The sequence below is a fragment of the Ammospiza nelsoni genome, chromosome 2 (genome assembly GCF_027579445.1).
Source record: "Ammospiza nelsoni isolate bAmmNel1 chromosome 2, bAmmNel1.pri, whole genome shotgun sequence".
Classification (NCBI taxonomy): Eukaryota; Metazoa; Chordata; class Aves; order Passeriformes; family Passerellidae; genus Ammospiza; species Ammospiza nelsoni.
In genome coordinates this window covers 46,102,798-46,122,835 of record NC_080634.1, presented here as the reverse complement: position 1 = coordinate 46,122,835, position 20,038 = coordinate 46,102,798, and the positions used below count along the sequence as shown (strand labels likewise).

Sequence of the window (20,038 nt, the reverse complement as noted above, 5' to 3'; positions counted from 1 at the left end):
TCCAATCATAATACCTTTTGGGCCTTGTGACATAATGAGGACTGGGGAAATCTAAGCTTCAAATCAAGAAAACAGTATTTTTCCAGGCAGGAATAGGAACAGGCCATTTATTGTAACTTCTACACTGCCAGGTTTCTTTCATAATACAGATTTGCTGTTTTTTTAAATGACAAATGAGCACAGAAAATAAATGCATACTGGAATTTCTATCTCATCTACATGATCAATGGCCTCTTCCTGTAATATGCATTTCTGCTTAAAACAACAAATCTTAAACAAGAGATCTGTGCACACTGCAATCTGAAACTGTGCTGTACCATCTACAGCAAGTCCTACCAAAGCAGCCCAAAAAAAGTTACAGGAGACCAGAAAGTGTCCTGACTATCCACAGTTCACCCAATGCAGCACACAGCCAGTGTTCACTGCTAAGTTCACAATTCACCCAGGAAAAGAAGCTTCTTCCCATGGGTTGTGAACAATCTGACATTCCACAGACCACTTAAACAACAAAATGTGAAGTGGCTGTCCTTTATTCTTTTGCTTTAGATCACTTCTATTCGCCATTGAATACACTGTAGTTCAGTGTATTCAATTCCCCCAAAAATTATCAGTAAATTTGGCTATGAAGTCAGAGATTAACTGATTCAGTTGATATTTTCTTTTCCACTGACCATTTAATGCCCTTTTTCTGTCTGGAAAGTAGCCAAGTTCAGAGAACCATCTAGGTTCTACTCTCACCACAGAACCACAGCCCCCTCCATTCAGTCATACTGGGTGAGTGACTCTGCTTGCCAGTCTTGGTCACAAGAAATAATGGACAAGAATCATCATTGGTTCTTGTGGCTCACCAATCTTATCAAGTTTGTCTTAGAATAAACTGATTTCAAAAGGCCTTGAGAGGTTGTTGACTGCTGCAGCCTACACTGGAAGCAATCCATTACCCACAGCAGCTGTGTCTACTCTGCTGAGTTAAAATACATGTGCTTGTTTATTTTGTTATTCCAGCAAACAGCACAGCTTCCTGTCAGCAGGTAATAACCTTGGCCACTTAATCGTTCAGTGCACAGGAACATTCCTACCATTCCGTTAGGAAGCGAATTCTAGCAGATAACACAGTGCCAGTCAGTACAACTGCAGCATCAGAGGCCACTGTCAAGAATGTAGCTAGGATACAGTGTTTAATTTTAGAGAAGTTAATAAAGTGAATTCCAAGTTAAATGTGGTGTCAACAATATCTTGTGACCTCCACTGGCAGCTATTTTTACTTGACTTGAGTTAGAATGACTTGACTGCAATGTGAGAGGGTCTTAATACAGTATATATCCTTAAACAACATTCAAAGTGCTTCAGTGGGTCTTAGAAAAATAATCTAAACAAGGAGTTGTCATCTTGGCTGTCCAGATTATTCAGGACCCAAGACACATATCCCTGAAATTTTTCCCAATTAAAAAGAAAAATAAAAATCAAGCTTCCACCATTGAAAAAGATACTATTAAGTCACTTGCATTTTTAAATGCCTTATTGTCACATTACTCTTAAGGCTTATTAGTCTCACTCTCACACATATAATGTGTGAAATTAATTACTTAAGGAAAGTCCCAATGAGCATTAATGAGCTTCAAAGCTTATAACTGCATGACAGAGTAAGATCATCCTATCACCTGCCCCTTTCACCTGTCCTTAATTTGACAGGTGTGTGTGCTCTCCAGTACTCACAAAGCATCAAAATACACATTCTTCTTAAGAGGCTTTAGTCATACCTCTTTCAGTCTAATCATCATACCAGCCACCACAAAAATGGCAGGTAACAGAGTATGCTGCTTTGGGAAGATGGAATTTAATTACTCCATTTGTTTTCAGAAATATAATTTACTAGAAGAAAAGAAGCATGCCCGTATGCACACTGTTTGTTGACAACAACAGAATTACAATTACTTTCCTAAATCAGTATAAGCACCTAAGAAAGCTAACCAACTAGGCTGGATTAAATACCATCAGAAGTCTGAACCAGTGAGACCTAAATCCTATATAGCTCCAGACATATCACAGATAAAAACTGCAAAACAAAAATACTTATTCTGTTTAACATTCCAGTGCCAATGCCTTTAAAAAGACTCATGACATGAAAATCACTTAATTCAAGCAGCAGTAGTAGCTTCTGAAGAAAAAAAAAAAATAAAAAAAAAAATTAAACATTAAGTGGAGGGATGAATGCAATGCCAGGAAAGAAAGAAATTAATTACTGAGACTTGCCAGGATATAGGTACATCCAAACTTGAAGGCAGTTATGCATGAACAAAAAGACAAAATAAACTTTTTGCTGTCTTGTCTCACAAATGCAATCATGACGGGAAGACAAATATCCCTAGAGACTTTTTTCATGCCATACAACTTAGACATTACGTTTGGAAAAACAGTTGGGGGAAGAAATGAGCATCAGGGTGCTTCAAAAATTATTATTATCTTCTGCTGTCCCCTAGTGGCATTGTAACTTCTTTCACAAAATTCATCAAAGAATACTTTCAACTGTAGGCTTCACAGGTTACAGAATACAAGGCATCAATAGAAATTAAAAGCCAGAAGAAATTAGTTTTGCAGGCAATTGCTACAAGCAGCTTTTATTTAGAGTTTTTGAAACTAAATCCCAGAGGAAACACTGTAAGCTAGTGTTTTAAACCACTGACTTTTCTAAGACACCGTGCAGCAAAAATAACACCAAAAGTATTTACTGGACTGCCCATGACATTGTCAGTATTTTAGAAAGTCAGTGAACTATTTAAGACTTTGAAAGCAACTGGAAGAAACAGCTTCTAGTCAGTCTAATTGTAGCATACCTTTCAAGTTTATTTAAAAAAAACCCCACCCAATATATGTAAATTCTACTATAAAGCAAAAGCATTACTGGATTACACCCAGATTTTCTTGATCTTACTTAACCATAAATCAAAAATGCAGGAGTTGCAACTTATGTTCTTCAGTAGGGTAAAATGCAAATGAAGTGTTTCTTAGGAAACACACTGGCCTTATCCACTTTAAAACAAACTGCTACCTCCTGTCTTAGATCAAGCTTTGCCAAATTGTAAGATGTATGTGGGAACACATCCATAATTGTTAGTCAAAGGTTTTCCAGCCCCTTCCCCAACATATTTTCTCTCCCTTCATATTTACTTTCATATCACAAAATAATTTGACTTCAAAAGTAAACACTATTTGGCATCCCAGTTTTAATTACAGTTTAACACAGCCCCTTAATTAGATGAGATTTTTAATTTAGCTTTCATTCTATGCAATTATATTCTCATAACCCATGAAAATTTGTAATTATCTCTAACCCCATTAATGAGGACTACTAAATTGCAGTTCAGTTCATTTTTATCAAGTTTCTAGAAGAAACACAAGCTTCTCATATGAACTGTAGCTATTGAAAACAAATGAAGCTTCCTACTCAACACTCAGATTTCAATGAGAAGTACATTCTCAATTACCCACATCAAAAACTGCATTAGCATATTTACTTATTGCACAGCACTTACTTAAGATTATTAGACATGTCCCTTGTTTTATTTTCAAATATTTATTTCATGCTATAAAGTTTCCTAAACAAATTTCCTTCAAGGACTGTTTTACCTTAAGGATGGAGACAGCCTGTATGTTTCTTCAAAATGAATGCCCAGTATAGGCAGAACCTGCTGATCCTTGTTTGAGATTAGGAAACAGAAAATACCCATGAACATGAAGCTTTTCCTACAGAAAAGCTTTTTTTTTTTTTTTACTTTCAGTCAACACCCTCCAGCTCACACAACTTACCAGGTGTACCCTCAATTTCTCAGTAAGGTCTCCCTACTGAAAGATTGGCATAGAAGGAAATGTAATCTACAGCCCAGTAAGGCATCCAGCAGAGTCCACAGTCCCTGAGACAGACACCCTGCCCCAGTTTTCTGTCTAAATCTGTCCCTGGAGCAATCACAGAAGGCTGCACTTAAGAGGCCACTGAAGACAGACCCTTAAGGTTGCCAGGCTAAAGTCCTCTCAGAGGACATTTGAATAAAAGCATTATAACAAAGAGGAGTTGTTTGGCTTTGCACCTCTTTAGAGCTTCTTCCCCATGCTAAACTTGGTTAAAATTGCTCTTCTCAGCTCCTAACGAGAATACGGAAAAGGCCTGAGGATTCCAACTCCAGGAAGGTGCTTTAACTGAGTGACATGGTTCAGAAAGAGCTCAACCAGTATCCTAAACCCTGCCAATTAAACAGTCCCAAATACATTGTTTTCCTTCCATGATGACAGCATGCCATAAAGACAAAATTACAAGCCTTCTGTGGAAGCCACACAGGATTAAAAAAAATTTAACACAACTCTAACCAAGCCCATATGCTTTTTCCTCAATTGGTATGCATTAGATTACATCTAAATTTTAAATTAGCAAAATAGCTACGTGTTTTATCTAACTATATACAACACTCGCTGACTTCAAATTACTTTGAAAAAAAACTGTCAATGAACAAAAATTTATCATTCCCTTCTACCACAGCACAGAAGATCAGAAAACTGAGAGCAGAGAGACAGAATGGGGCAGAAATGCTGCCAATTACAACGAAAACATGGCTAAAACATCTACACTTTGGAGTGCTGAAAGTGCATTGGCATGGTACAGTCACCAAAACTTACAGCCTTCTAATCTAGGAATACAGATCTCAAATTCTTACAGTGTTGAAATCCTACTCTAAGCAACTACTCTGTCATTAGGTTTGACAACTGCCTATATTGCAAGCTCTACTACAAACAAATTAAATTAGAGACAAGGCCTTGCATTTCATCCTTCAGATAATTGCATGAGGTTTTTGATCTCCTGAATTATATGCAGTAACAGCTTCTGTTTCACTTAAAAATCTACTTCAGAGATGAAGGACCTGGTTTACAACAGTGTATCTGGGTAACTCCCATCATAAAAGCTTAGCCAGAAATATTTTAACTAAAGCTATGCTTAAGTATATAATTCCACAAAAGACTTAGAAAATTAAAAATTTAACCTGTAATTAACATTTGATTCCTTCCTCTCAAGTTAAAATAAGGAAGAAATAGTTACATTCTTTTGAAGAGTCTTCACAAAGAAATTAGATCCACAGTGTAAAACACTATTTATCTGTAAATGTCAGTAGCAAAACAAGCTTTTCCATTCACACACACACACACTAAACTCATCCTTTGAGGCAATCCTGCCAAGGGAAAAAGGTTTTCTATTTCCTTCAATAATTGTTCCTAATCAGATGGAACAATCAGGGATATCTTTGTCTGCTGTAAGAAGTCTCTGAAGCTCACTAAGAAATTATTAAGTTAAATCATTACTCCTAACTAATCAAAAGGGTCCCTTAGTGATAACTTTTCTTTCTAATTTATATCTTAATTTTGTTCAAGTAAATCTTTAGCCAGTGATTCTGTCCCTACAGAGATCTTGTTGTAAACATTAAAATACTCATGAAAAGTGAAAACAAACCTGGCTGTTCTTCCCACTCTGTGGATATATGTGTTTGCATCTTCTGCACAATCAAACTGAATGACCCAATTCACTGCTGGAAAATCTGTGTAAAGAAAAAAATACAAGTAATTTCACTGGACTCAAACCCTCCTATGCAAGAGCATTAATTCCTGTAAGAACCACCACCTGGACCCATTTACAGACATTAGTGCAACCTCTGAAATGTTGCATGCATTAGCATGCATAAACAATCATTCTCTTCATCAAAGAAAGTTAAATTAATTGTGTGTTCATTTCCCAAATTATGACAGTGCAATGAATGGAACATAATTTCACACTTGACAAGAATAGACATGTTTTGTATCACACAGATGATAAAACACCCTATGGTTAACAATTATATAACAATATCTGACCCACTTTTAATCCTCACTGTTAATATGCTACACCACTGGGGTCTGAAGTTAGCTGTGGTGAGACTGCATCACTTCAGCTGTCACACACAGAAATACAACAGCCCCTCTTAAAGTTGAGAGGAGGTGACCAAGCCTGACAAAAGTCAGCCTTGACTGTGAATGGTATTAATAATAAGCATTTTCCAACCACTGCACTTCACTCAGCAGCATGCTCTGCACTGAAACCAAATCTGCAGCTACACAGTATTCCAGAATTATACCCACACTAAACCAAACTAACCACACCCAAATTAGATAGGCATTGGTGAGATTTCAGCAGTATGGAAGGTATGAGTACCAGTTTCATTCCTGACTTCAGTTTTCAAAACACCTTCTTTCTTTTTGTAACACAGTGACTAAACCTCACATTTTGGACAACAGAGTTTGCTATCTCAAAGAATGACTGGACTCTTGAAAAGTCTTGTGTTATACTTAAATGCCTTCAAGAACTAAAAGAAAAAGATTTATTTTACCCTCATTTATTTTTCTGTCTCCTTATCAATACAGTCCTACAATGCCACTCATCTATCAGACATTAAAATTTCAGGTTTCCATTTCCACATATCAGTAGATTAGCAATTTTTCATATACTTTGAAATAACCCACAGGATACAAGCATATCAGAAATACTTAAAACTGCTGGAATCTTGCCTTACAAGTAAAAAATACATCATTGATACACCACTGTTTACCTACCACATGTTTCTCTTGGATAAACAGAAAATACAAGAACAGACAAAAAGGGCCACTTCAGTAAAGAAACAGCAGAACTCTAAGAAGCATCTCTATTTTGAGCTCCTAAGCAAACTACAGCTTCATTTTTCAAAAACTGGGTCAGTCTTCAGAGTATAAAGTCTGATAAAGCCTCAACAGGTTTAGCTGCTGCTCCTGTGGGTACCTACCCAGGCCACGAGCTGCGATATCTGTAGCGAAAAGCACTGCTGCCTTTTTCCGAACAAAACAAGTGTAGACTTCCATTCTCTTCATCTGCTGCTGCTTGCCATGGAGTGCCAGGACAGGAAGACCAGGCTGAAGCTTACAGAACACTCTGAACAGATACTGAACCTACCCAGCAAATCAAGGGGGCAAAGGATTACCATGCACTGTTAAACAAGTTAAGATCATATACAGTGTATATAGCAACTGAAACTGTACATCAAATTAAATAAACTTTTCTCCACATCAGAGAAAAAAGATGTTGAGATCTTGTTACACAACCAGGTACTAAAAGATGAAAGCAATTGTGGCAAAAGACTGCCAGGCCTTTTGATGGCATTTCCTAAAGGAAACCAGAGTAGGTAACAGCAAGAACAACTTGGGACATGAGTACTTAGGCTGTATGCAAAGGAACAAAGTCCATCTGAAAAGTCCATGAGAAGCACTTCTTTTAGACAGTACTGGAGGGGTGCTGTGTTTTATACTGCAACTTAAATATCAGTCTACAGTCTCAGTTTACTATTTCAAGTTTCAACATGTTCATAATAAAATCAACCTGTTTACTCTTACCTACAGTACCCATGATGCAGCACTGTTTTACAGTAGGCAGCTACCTAGCATCTTTTTAAGAAAGTAGTTAAATAAATTGTGTATACTGCAGAACAGCTGCAGCTCCAAAAATTTCTGTACAACTAAGCCAACCACTTCAGTGCCACCAGTCAACTGCAGAACAACAAAAATATCACCACCTCTTGCACAGGTGAAAGAACTGCAATGAATATTTACTAGGCCATTGGAAAATGGTCCATTATTGTAAAATACTAGCCTTGTATTACATTAGTAAGCAATACCTGCACTGTAAAATACTTGATACATGCAGTAGTTATAGGTACAAATACCTGTGCCAAACAAACACATGCAAATAGCTTCAACAGAATGGTCCCATGACACTTACAAAGAAGGTATTTGAAGGATTACTTGCTACGTAAGAAAAACCTTTGCCAGTGCTATTTCACAATCACACCTTCTCAAAGAGGCCCATTTAAAAGCTTGTAAGGAAAGCAAGTAAAATTACTGAAATACTTTGTAATCTAACTGTGAAGCATGTCAAAAGACAGAACTGAAATAGCTGGGCCTTACTGACATTAACTTTTAGCATTCATTTTGAACAGCAGACCACAAAAGTGGCTGAGAACACTCAGGTCTCCAGAACCTTCCTGCACTGAGCCTGGGTCACTGAATTGCCTTGGAGCCAGGTCCTGAATGACACACAGCAGTAGGTGATGTTTTGCTCCTCCAATTTCCTGTAGCAAATTAGCCCACAATCTCACCTCTCTAATGCATTGATACCTATATGAATATGTTCATTTTATCATTTTTTAAATTCTGGGATAGAAGGAAGAAGAGAAAAAACATACCTCTTTACAGCTTGCAAAAAACACAATGCTCTTCTTTTTCAAATGAGTTCTCAGGAAAGAGTATAACATGTTTACTTTTTGCTGAAGCTCACAGACAACATAGTTCTGATCCAAAGTTGCTGGGGTACTAAAGAAGGAGAAAAAAAAAAAAACATATCAAAAAAGTTCATTTAGATAAATCACAGAAATGTCTCACCTTTCATTTAAGCCAAGAGTGTCTTATACATACTCAGAAAAAGAAGAAGAGAAAAGGAATCAGGCTGGAAAGCTCTCCCCCTTTGAGAAACAAGTCTTATCAGCTTCATTTGAAAGCTACATCAATTCCCTTATTAAAAGCCAGTGGGGAAGGAAATATGACTTTTGACGTTACTTCTAAATTCATTTACTTCCAGCAAGGCAAACTTTCCATGTCTAAGCAGCGATATTCAAATTGCCTTGACTTAAAATGCAGTTTTATCTATTAGTCCTATTAAAGCATCATTTCTGCTCAAGGCAATGTCAAAGCAGAGTCTAATCACGCACAAAAAGAGAGCATTGATGTACTTTTACTGATTACACTGAGATGCAAAGTGACTTTCTAAAGCTCTGAATTGTCATCTGAACTCACATTTCTGTTCTTAAAAGCAGAAATAAAAAAAAAAAGAAAAATTATTTGGGATATTTGCCCTTGAAACACATCTAAATGCTGATCTCCCTTGACTTCACCCTAAACAGACTGTGGGTATTCAAAATTACCTTTCTAAGGTGGTCACTTGGGAGGATGAAATTAGAAGTTTTTATTCTGCTATTTAATTTGAATTACACCACAGCACTTTTTGCTTTCTACGTCTTTCAGAGGAAATTGCTTTTATAAGGCAATAACCTAAGGCAGTAAACTCTAAAACAAATTAATACTTACCTTTCTTTTAATTTGGTTTGTTATCTAATTGCATTCTCCCAAATATTTAAAAAAATTAAATGTACTTTAAAATAGACTTCACTGAACATGGGAGATCTGTGAAATAGATAGTCTCCAAAATGAAGACTGCATACAAGGCTTGTACATTCTCTTCTGATAAGAAGGTATTACCAATCTTGTTTTTCTGGCAATCATGTTTATTTAAGATGCCTTTGATAGTATTACTGATTTTAAAAAAGGTATTTGAAATACAATACAAAGATAATCAAATCAAATAGTAAAAACTTCTTCAAGATTCAATTGCATGGTTCTGCCATGCATTTTCCTGATGGTTTCTTGTTTGCTCCCAGGAAAACCATTTTTATCTCTGTGCTTCACCTTTCTCCTGCATCTTACATATGGAAATACGTGCATATTTCAGAGAAAAGCAGAAAAAGAATCATCCATGCTCATAAGTAATTTGACACTCGATCGAGCCCACAGAAATGCAAAATAACATTCTTCATTTGGATTTCAAAAGAAAATTGTGCCAAAAAGCAACATTCATTCAGTGATACATTACATTTTTTGAGCATGGCACACCATATACTTCCCTTCCAGCAAGGACCTCCCATCCAACTCCTAACTGTAAGGCAGAACAAATCTATTTTGTGCACACAGGGCCAGAGCCCTGAACATGCATAGAAAACACAGCACATCAGGAAGCCACAGGAGTTACCACACATCAACTAACAGCAAATGCTTTCTTTTGGGCACCTAATACTGAATACACAAGCAAGACTGCCATTCTGCACTTTCCCAAGAGGAAAGCATGTCCTTGGAAAGCCAGATTTACAAATGGCACACAGACAAACTATCTGTGGTGGTTTTGCACAGTAAGCACCCACATGTGGGAGGCAAGGATGCTGAACAGCAGAAAAGGAGTTACTCAGAACTGAGTGCGGCTAGACGCAGCACACTGGCTATAATCCACTCTGCAGTTTCCTCCTGAGGAAAAGAATTTCCAGACTGAGAAGTTGCCTGAGGAGTCAAGACAAGCACAGGTTCAGCCTCCCTGCAATGATTCAGTCAGAACTAGTCCCCCCTGGATATATCTTGCTTTCAGGAAGGCACACAGCAGGATCAGACACCGATCCAGTGACGGACGCACAATGCTACCTCTGATTCAGAGAACTGTCAGAGCAGCAGTTAAATAGGATCACTATCTAACCCTCCCCAGGGTGAAAAAAAAATCCCAACATACCTGAATTTGGCTTTCTCATGAACCCAAACATATTCTGGATCTTTCAGACTCAGCCGTGCAAGATCCTTCACAGATTTTGTTTGTGTTGCAGAAAAAAGCAAGGTCTGGCGTTTCTTAGGTAGATTTTCTATGATTGCATTCATTGTATCAGCAAACCCCATGTCTAGAATTCTGTCAGCTTCATCAAGAACTGGATTGAAAGATAAATTTGACAAAAAACTGGGTTTAGATTTATTTATTTTTAAAAAATCTACATTAAATCCATGTAGCACAAAATTCTCTCTGTACTTAAAATGCAGAGATTAAATTAACTACTGTACATGACAGGAATTTCTTTAGATATCCCTGTACTTCATAAAACATGTTTTTAAAAATACCTGCAACAGAAATCATAGCATTTCCCATAATCTATGCACTACAGCCCTCAGTTTCACATGGAGAAGGAAAAAGATCAGCATCTCAAGTGAAGAGTTTGGCAATTTGCAAACAGACTCCCTGGCCTTTTACTGAAATAAAAGCACAGAAAGTAAAACAATGTTGTAGTATTTGTGACAGAGCAAAACACTCTCCTGTACCTAAGCTGAATTTACCATTGAAATATAGGGTATAGCACAGAGACAAAGCTTTAAAAGAGCTTACATTTAATGCAATTCTTGTCTGTCATGAATTGTACTAAGTGTAGCAAGCATAATTTCACATTTTATCAGCTTCATTAGCTTCTAAATTGCTTTTAAGCTCCTCAAGCTATGCTGATTATGCAGTTCTTAGAAGCTGGCAAACCTTTTCATTACACTGAAAATTTTTGTTCAGGCTGGAAAGATGAAAACAAATAATGGTAACAATGCAAACAAAAGAATAAAAGGAGCGGAAATCTGTCTTAAAACACAAAGAAAATGTTTTCTAGAACTGGTCCAAAATACACACACTGCAATGGATATCCTATATAGCTAGTCAATTATCATGTCAGGAAAGACACAAGAGCCACACCCAGAAAGGTAAGTTTAGCATTAGTAAAGACAAATGTAAAAGATTATATGGGGCACTACATTGGGGTTTGGGTTCCTTACTAAATCCCCTGCTTCTTTTCATCCTAGGGATGGCATGCTCATCAACTGCTTCAGATAGAGTACACACAAGAAAGGGATTTTGCTGTTTTCTAATTCAATCTGAACACGTGCAAGTTTAAATGCCATTTCATCTACATAACATGACAAGAATAAACTTTTTATGCAAAGAAGTGCTGCATACAATTATGAGCTGTTACAATATATTCCTGAGTACTTTCAAGTACTTAAAAAAACTTACTCAACATTTGCAAATCAGATGCATAGAAATATGATGTTTCATCCATGTGCTGTAAAAGCCGTCCTGGAGTGCAAATCAGCATATTTATGTGGTGGATTCTTTCAGACTCCTCTTTCAGATCCTGAAATAGAGTTAATCCAGCTTAGCTCTAGTTGCTCAGACTAGAAGTCCAGTACCAGAAACAGTTCGGCCAGTTTAACCTATTAACAGCTCTTAGAAAGAATAGCCAAGGAGCAGCTTTCCCCTTCCCACAGATATGCCACCATCTCTTCAGCATGTTCATATCTGTGGCTTGAGGAAAAGGTATTTCAGAGTAATCTAAATTAAGAGGATAGTCCTGGAAGACTTAGCAGGAAGGTCCATCCAGCCATGGACACTGCAAAGACTTTAAATATGCCTCAAAAGGCTTCAGAAAAGACACAGAATACACACAAGAAAATAGTGGGTCACTGATGGGTTCCCATTAACCACTCTCCTCCTTGACTTTCCAAGCCCAGGGTTTCCTTCCTTAACTAGCACTTAATGCAGCACTCAACTATGCTTCCACACAGCAAACCCCAAGAGAGGGACACACACCTTTCCTCCAATGATAAGGCCAGCTGAGAACTCATGATTCTTCCCCACTTTGCGCAGAACCTTGAAGGTTTGATAGGCCAGCTCCCGGGTAGGTGAGATGATCAGCACCCCCAGGCCATCAGCTGAAGTCCACTGCTGCCGATAGAGGAGCTCCAAAGCCTGAAAGAAGTGACCATGTTATCACCACAAAAATCTCACAAGGAAAATGTGCAATAAGTTGGTAGCAAAGTGTAATTTAAAAAAAATAGACAAAGCCACATTAATTAAAATAATGATATGAAGAAACATCAGTACACACTTTACATGGTTGATGATATATAAATTCTAACTAATGGTAATGACACTTGCTGTTAAGCAAAATTTTCCAGTACCAACCTAAGACAGACAGCAATGAGTGGAAAATCATAAACACTTCACTGCACAATTAATCCTACTCTGCTAAATTACCCCATTTATATGATAATAGGAATCAGTACAGAAAAACATGAGAAATTCCTCTGCTCATAAGGTTTTGTGGGAACCAGGGGTACAGTGAGCACCTGGAAGAACACTAATTATTGAAGCTTTAATTCTGGCTTATAGACTTGAAGCAGTCTATCCACACATTACATACAGAACGTTTAAGGTATGAATATCTGAAGCCTTCTGAAATACAGAGAGCTGGTAAGCATACTTGCACAATGAATTTTTTCCGCTCTTCAGCTCCTCTCTTAGCCCTCTTCTCTAAAACTGTTTTAAAATAAGGTTTGTAAAACTAAGTACATCTACTCTTATATTAAATAGTAATCTCACTTGTTTCTTAAATTCACAAGACTGGTGAAGCCACCTGCATTTTTTTTATTCTCTACTAATAAGATTTTTTTTTTAAAGCAGCATAAATCTTCTTTACTAGAGAGGGTATTCAAAGCACCTACTACTGTTCTCACAGTAATAGGCTCCAAAGAAATTTAAGCATACAAAAATGCAAGTAATGTTCAACAGAGTAACTCCATAAAAAAAAATTCTCCCCTTTGGGGTTTGTATCTGCTTATATGTGCACTTTAAGTACACGTCTCAACTGAAGAAATGAAATGCAGATCATGATGCTTTGAGTAAAACTGTCAGACATGAACATCCATTACAGGGATTTTCATCCCACTTTTCTGCTTGCCCCTAGAAGTGATTTCCAAGGAGTTGACAGGAAGTCCACAATCACTAAGGTTAACTTTGTTATGTAAGGTCCAAATTGTAACATTTTAAAGGAGTGAAAACCAGTCATTAAAAAAACTAAGGAACTGAAAATCCACCATTCTGTTACATACAGCTAGTTTTAAAATGCCAGAAAAATTGGACAAGTAGAATTGCACCAGGAAAGCATTCCTGAGAGAACAACCAAGCACTTTCTAGATCACACAGGGTCTACTAATGTAAGGATCAAAATGAAACTTGTAAGTCGCAGAATATTCCTGGCACAAAAAATACACTTCTTTCAGAAGCTCAAGCAGCTTTATTCAATTCCTAAGTATCTTGGCTTTCCTGAAACAGATCAGTTGGATTTTAACTTTTCTCCTTTTCTCTCAGGATCTACTAATGTAAACTGACTGACATCAGTATTTCAGAGATAACGTGGTTTGGATAGAAATAGAAGGATGTAAATCACTTACTGGAACAATAAAAGCCAACGTTTTGCCCGATCCAGTCTTCGCAGCTCCAAGTACATCCTTCCCTTGTAAAGCCAAACCTATGGTCTGCCTCTGAATCTCTGTTACCACACGATACTGAGATTCCTGCAGTCCTGGTATTTGCAGGGTGGGAAGAGAGAGGGTGGGAGGGGAAGAGGAACAAAAAAAGAAGAAAGAAAAAAAGCTATTCAATTTTGTCTGGTCCACAACTGCATTGCTCTGCTTAGAAAATGCTGTGCATGGCAATACTTACCTAAAACTTAGTTTAATGAAAAAAAAAATGTTCAGATGCAGATAAACTGTGTCTTTTACTTATATTATTTTTCTAAAGAAAAGTTCTGTACTCACCTTTTAGGGTTTTCTTTGACAATGGAAAATCTGAAAATCTTTGGATTTCACTTGCATTTATCTGAAACAAAATAATTTTAATCAATGCTTACAATCCCAACCATAAGAGAGGAACCGAACAGCATTCTACAAGTTGGTGTTAACATTTTGTTCAGTATGACCTGATTCAAGTTAGCTAGTCAGGCAATCTATACTAGTTTGACCTAATCTAAACCACAGATTTACCATGAACTATTCAGTAAGTAATTATATACTTGAATAATGCAGGTTAATGGCACAATTTAAAGCTCAGACATCATGAAATCATTGAGAAATTTAGACTGAAGAGGACCTCAGGAGGTCCTTGGTCTACACCTTACTAGAGCCCAGATGTCCTTTTCAGATCCTAGCAGGGATTTGCTTGGGATTATATCTCATCCTCACTGCAGCATGTATTTGGGTACTCAGAGCTGCAGCAATATTACATCTACCTGACTGACAAGAGTTCACTTATGTCCTGAAGCTCACCAGATTCACCAGCCTCTAGCACTCTGTGTACTTAATTTTTTAGACCTGTCCTACAGGGTTAAAAAAATACTAAAAAAGTAGTTGATTGTCCTGGCACCTACTAACTTAATTCTCTGTATGCACCCATATGTGAGAGCTGTTAATTATACACACACACACAGCCCCCAGTAAAAAGTGTTTGAGTCCATGAGTTTGCTCAATGATTTACAAAGATGAGGTGTCAAGTAGAGCTGTTGGAAAAAATGCAGTATTTTCAAGGCTGTTCTAGCAGATGTGAACCGCTCTCACTGGCAAATTTCACAACTAATAGTAGCAGGACAAAAAAAAAACCACAAAACTCAAGAAAAAATAGAGACTACTGAATTAATAAAGCCTGAAAAAGAAGCCAGACTACACAGCTTTGAATGCATACTGACTAAAATCCATGAACTGAGATTTCTAAATGTCAAACTTGGAGCTTACAACTCGTGCATTTCTAATAGGTATTGTTTATCTCTAACAAAGTGCTGAACCGAAGTCTCCCAAGCCAGGGACCAAGCAAAATAGTCTTCTGACCCTCCTGACATCTTGTGTTAACAATTCCAGAAAAGGTTTCAGATAAAGAGCTACTGAGCTGTCAGATCAGCCTTGTATCTCCTTGAAGCAGCAAGCATTTTACAGGCTCTGCCTGTTATGGAAAACTGAGAGGTTGTAGCTGTTTAAAGTATCTAAATCACAACAGCACTCTTTTCAGCCTAGGTCTCTCCAGTAAAATCAAGACAAGTAACTTAACACATGAATTTAATCTCTATAAATGAAAGATAAAAACGGGTAAAAAGTTATAATGCTCTTATAAAAACCTGGTTTTGACACATTTCAAGGCAAAGCACTAGCAAGATAGATTTCAAGCTTTCACTGTGTCCTAACAGAGCAACTAAACTTTTGCCAAACATCATTTTGGAGGAGGGAAAAAATCCTACCAGAATCACCATAAAAAAGTTCTTTTTTCGACTTTCATAAATTGGAATTCTTGACAAATACTTTCAAATTCAGTTGATAATTCCCAGTCTTACTATTCTGCATGCTAAATATTTACAACTCAGTGATGTATACAGTTTCTGGTTCATTTCAGCCAAGAGACTCACTGCATAGAAGAACAGTAGGCCTACAGGAGGGAAAAGCATTTTGCTAACATCAAAAAAGAATTCACGCAATCGATTATGTGCAGCTAAAGGGATAGATTTTAACAGGTTTGTGATACATCAAATAGGCTATTGCAGCAATCTGAAATTGTTCTAAATAATTGAAGTATGTCAGTAATCAATTTCTTTTTAACTTCAGATGACTCAGTAAGAACAGATGTATTAACCAAAAAAGAAGACAAATATTGTTCCACTCTTCTACCCTCAACTTCTGCAAATCAATTTAAAAATCATTACAAGCATGAGCCTAGCTCCTTCAAGGATGTCCAAGGGAAAAAAAGTGAGATCAGTATTGAAAATGCAAGGAATGTTGGGAAAGGCCACGTCACAAAGCTTCTTGTATTATTTCTCTGCCCGTCGGTTTCTCGGCTGTTTAGGTGACTTGGAAAGGCCAGGGGTGGCCTTGGACAACTCCCACTTCAAAGGACGAGAAGAGGCTTCAGATCTTTTCTCGGTCTCGGTGTTTATTGATTGTTTATCTAAAAGATTTTCTCTTGGCCTGACAGAGGTCTGCTCAGCAGCCAGCCATGAGCACACTGAGAGCCCCCGGGGCGGTCACCTATCTTTATACTCAAAGTTACGTACACAATATTTATCATTTTTCCCCAATACCTTTTACCCTTATTAACCGGTGCACTTCTAGTAATAACCAATCCCAAAGTGCCAACATCACCACAGAAGATGGAGGCCAAGAAGAAGAAGAAGAAGGGGACACGCCCCAATTCCTCCATCTTACTTCTTTAGACCCCCCTGTACAGAAATCCTAAACCCTGTGTCTCACACTCTAATTAACCTATCCCTTCACCATTTACCCCAGTGAAATCCTCCCATCCTCATACAGGTGTCATCTCCCTTGTAGGATCAAAGTCCAGCCACCAGACACTTCTGGCAACATTCCAGGACTCCCGAGCCCCCCAAGGGTGGTCTCGGTCCCTCTGCACCTCAGTCCTGAGGTGCTGAGATCCCACATCTGCCCTGCATATTTCCAGGAGCTGAATAATGTTACCTTGTAGCACCCTTGAACTCTGAAGGTCCTGATTTGTTTTGAAGTCATCTCCAAATAGAAGGCATAAGGACTGATGTCTAAGGTAGACCTTCCGATAATCCTATTCCACATCTACATGCACCAGTGGAAAACACCACCAACTTCTACTTTTTTAGTTTGTTTCCTTGTCCAAAGTTACTACCTCTGCTCATCTTCTGGGAAGCTGTAACCATGAGCTCTCTCCAATCCCCTCCATATGAGAGCAGCCAGCTCATTTCAAATATTTCAACTATTCAGCTATTCTGATCTAACTTGACTAATTTGACACCAAGCAGACTAGAAAGCATTTTTCACAAACAGCTCCCCAGCACATCAGTTAGGCCGTTAATGCTTTTCATGAGCACAACTGTTTGGAATAGACCAGGTCCATCAATAGCCTGACAGTCAGGCAACAAAGTTACTGAACCAACAGAAAGCAACTCATCTATGAACATATAACACAGAAAATGGTCCCATGATATGGACATACTGAAATTAAATTTCACATTTTCCATCTATGCTTGCCATGCTTGCCATCACATGTCAACAAATGGAAAAAAAATCCAGTAACAAAGTATAATGGCTGAGTCTTCATTATTAATTTTGTCTTGTTTATGCACTGCAGTCATTCTCACACATGAAATCATGGACAGGAGGTCAAGCTGGATCATCTTGCATCCACCAACCATTCTACCACTATTCCATGCACATATAAATCTAACCCATGCACAGCCTGTGTGCCAGAGACCCCAGCCACTGTTCTTCACAGAGGAGCTCACCCAAAAGCATCCTGCTTCACTTGTCCCTAAGGGATCTGGATCATGCAGAACTCTCTGCAGACCGCTGATGATCCAAGCACATGGCACTTCTTCACAATTCTCACGCCTACTTTAACCAGATCCAGGGTAATGTGGAAGAAACACTGGAGACCCAGTGGAAAACCTTATCAGGGACCAGAAAAGACTATTTGAAGGACTGAAGACAGAAAGTTAGAAGTTCACAGGCAAGAGAATTCTGGAGCAAAAGGACAGCAAAGCCCCAGCAGAGGCGAGACCAAGAGCCCCCAGAACTATCCTAACACAAGCACACATTTACTCTTTCTTAATTCTGATGAAAACATGCCTGAACATTGCCAGCCTCTTTTCTTCAACACCCCAAAAATACACACAAACACGACCTTCCACTATCCAACCCCAACCTATGCTGCCCCAAGCTGCACAATGAAGCAGAACTATCACCCATGCCCAGAAACAGATGCACATGCAGCAGTCACTTTAGTGACACAGAAACATCCATAGACATTCACATAGCCAAGGCTAGGAGTAGAGGAACACGTCATTTGTTTTCAAATAGCAAAGCAAATGATCCAGTGAAGCTCAAGAATACTAACTTGCTGAATTTTAACTAACGGAGTTAACATGACCTCTTTATGGTAACAGATGTGTTTCTTCTACATCTCTTGTCATTACTTTCTGCTCAATCAAGTTACAACCACCAAAAGTCATTACCACCCCCTGTGCCGAGTGCTGCATAACCAAGCACAACTGCCCTGCAAACTCAGCAAAAGCTGGCAGGAGGCAGAGCAGCGCCACAGGCAGCACACATCTAACCCGTTATTCACAATTACAGCGCTTTCCACCCATCAGTGTGATCGGTGACTATCCAAAGCTGACTATCTCCCGCAGGAATTCAAGGGACTCTGAGAAACAAAACCAACACCACTCACTTCAGGTCTCGCATTCAAACACCTATTTCCTGGCTTGAGGCTAAACATCACATTCATTCATACTGATGGTTTGCCCGCCGTGCGTTTTCTACGGAGACAAACGTGCGCTATCTCCAACACGGAGATATCCACGTTGCATGGTGATAAGGGCCAAGCGCCGCTGGTTACAACCTGCCCCAGCCTCCTCCTCCTCGCTGCCCTTTTAACCACTAACTCCCCCGCCCGAGGGTCCCACTGCCCCCAGCTCCACAGCCCGTACAGTCAGCTCCACCAAAACCCCTGAACTGCGGCTGCCGGTCCCTGCTCCTCTGCCTGGGGATAAGAACAGAGCTCCATCCCGACCTCGTGACAGTGAGAGCCCGCTGCCCACCGCAGAGCAGTGCCACCTAGCACACCTCCTACCTACGGGCACCTCCAACACCCCTGCGACCATGGACCTACAGACACCATCCCTCCTCCTCCTCCCGGTTCTGTCCACACACACGCCACACGAGGAAGGAGCCGCTGTTTCACAGACCGCCCCGCACAGCCCCTGGCTCCCGGCCCGGCCGTACCTCGGGGTAGCGCTGCACCAGGCGGCCGATGTTCTCCCGCTCCACCTGCCACTCGGGCCGCTTCCTCTCCTTGCGCTGCAGCCGCAGCCTCTTCGTCCGCCGGGTGTATTTCTTCTTCCAGCGCTCGAAGCTGCGCACGGGGTCCATGGCGGCCGCCGCGGCCCCGCCGCCGCCGGGCCGGCCCATGCTGCCCCTCCGCCCCGCGTGGGTCGCGCACGCCGGGCCGGGCGCAGCCGGAGCGCGTCACTCCCGGGGCGGCGCCGCCGACAGGCACCGCCCCGGCCCGGCCTCCGCCAGGGTGGGAAGTGTGGAACCCAAAGAAGGACTTCGTGCCGGAGCGAGGAAATTACTGCAAATTACTGAAAGAGAAAAAGAAAATAAAGCCTTAATAGAAAAGGGGTATGTGTTGAGTGCTGGCATAAATTTTGTCCGCAGCAATGTGATGGTGTGGAGGAATCACAAAATCATAGAATGGATTTGCTTGAAAAGGACCTTAAAGATTATCCAGTTGCAGCCTCTCTGCTGTGGGCAGGGGCACCGTTCGCTACACCAGGTGGTTCAAAGCCCCATCCACCCTGGCCTCGGACACTTCCAGGGACTGGGCATCCACCGCTTCTCTGGGCAGCCTGTTCCCGTGCCTCACCGTGCTGACAGTGAAAAATTCCTTCCAAATGTCTAGTTTAAATCTGCCCTCTTTTAGTTTGAATACATTCTCCTTGATGTATCTCTA

General features: G+C 39.6%; 1 protein-coding gene across 1 annotated transcript in view; it reads right to left on the bottom strand.

The window, feature by feature from the left end:
• Window positions 1-19,504, bottom strand: part of DDX10 (DEAD-box helicase 10) — a 153,694-nt gene extending 134,190 nt beyond the window's left edge. The window contains exons 1-9 of the mRNA XM_059466772.1: window positions 19,309-19,504; window positions 14,317-14,377; window positions 13,951-14,081; window positions 12,308-12,466; window positions 11,732-11,852; window positions 10,427-10,616; window positions 8,286-8,412; window positions 6,834-6,996; window positions 5,495-5,579 (exon numbers count right to left, since the gene is read on the bottom strand). Of these exons, the coding sequence (XP_059322755.1) occupies window positions 5,495-5,579; window positions 6,834-6,996; window positions 8,286-8,412; window positions 10,427-10,616; window positions 11,732-11,852; window positions 12,308-12,466; window positions 13,951-14,081; window positions 14,317-14,377; window positions 19,309-19,494 (1,223 nt within the window). The 5' untranslated portion in view covers window positions 19,495-19,504. The remainder of the gene's footprint in view (window positions 1-5,494; window positions 5,580-6,833; window positions 6,997-8,285; window positions 8,413-10,426; window positions 10,617-11,731; window positions 11,853-12,307; window positions 12,467-13,950; window positions 14,082-14,316; window positions 14,378-19,308) is intronic.
• Between the last annotated feature and the right edge of the window lie 534 nt (window positions 19,505-20,038).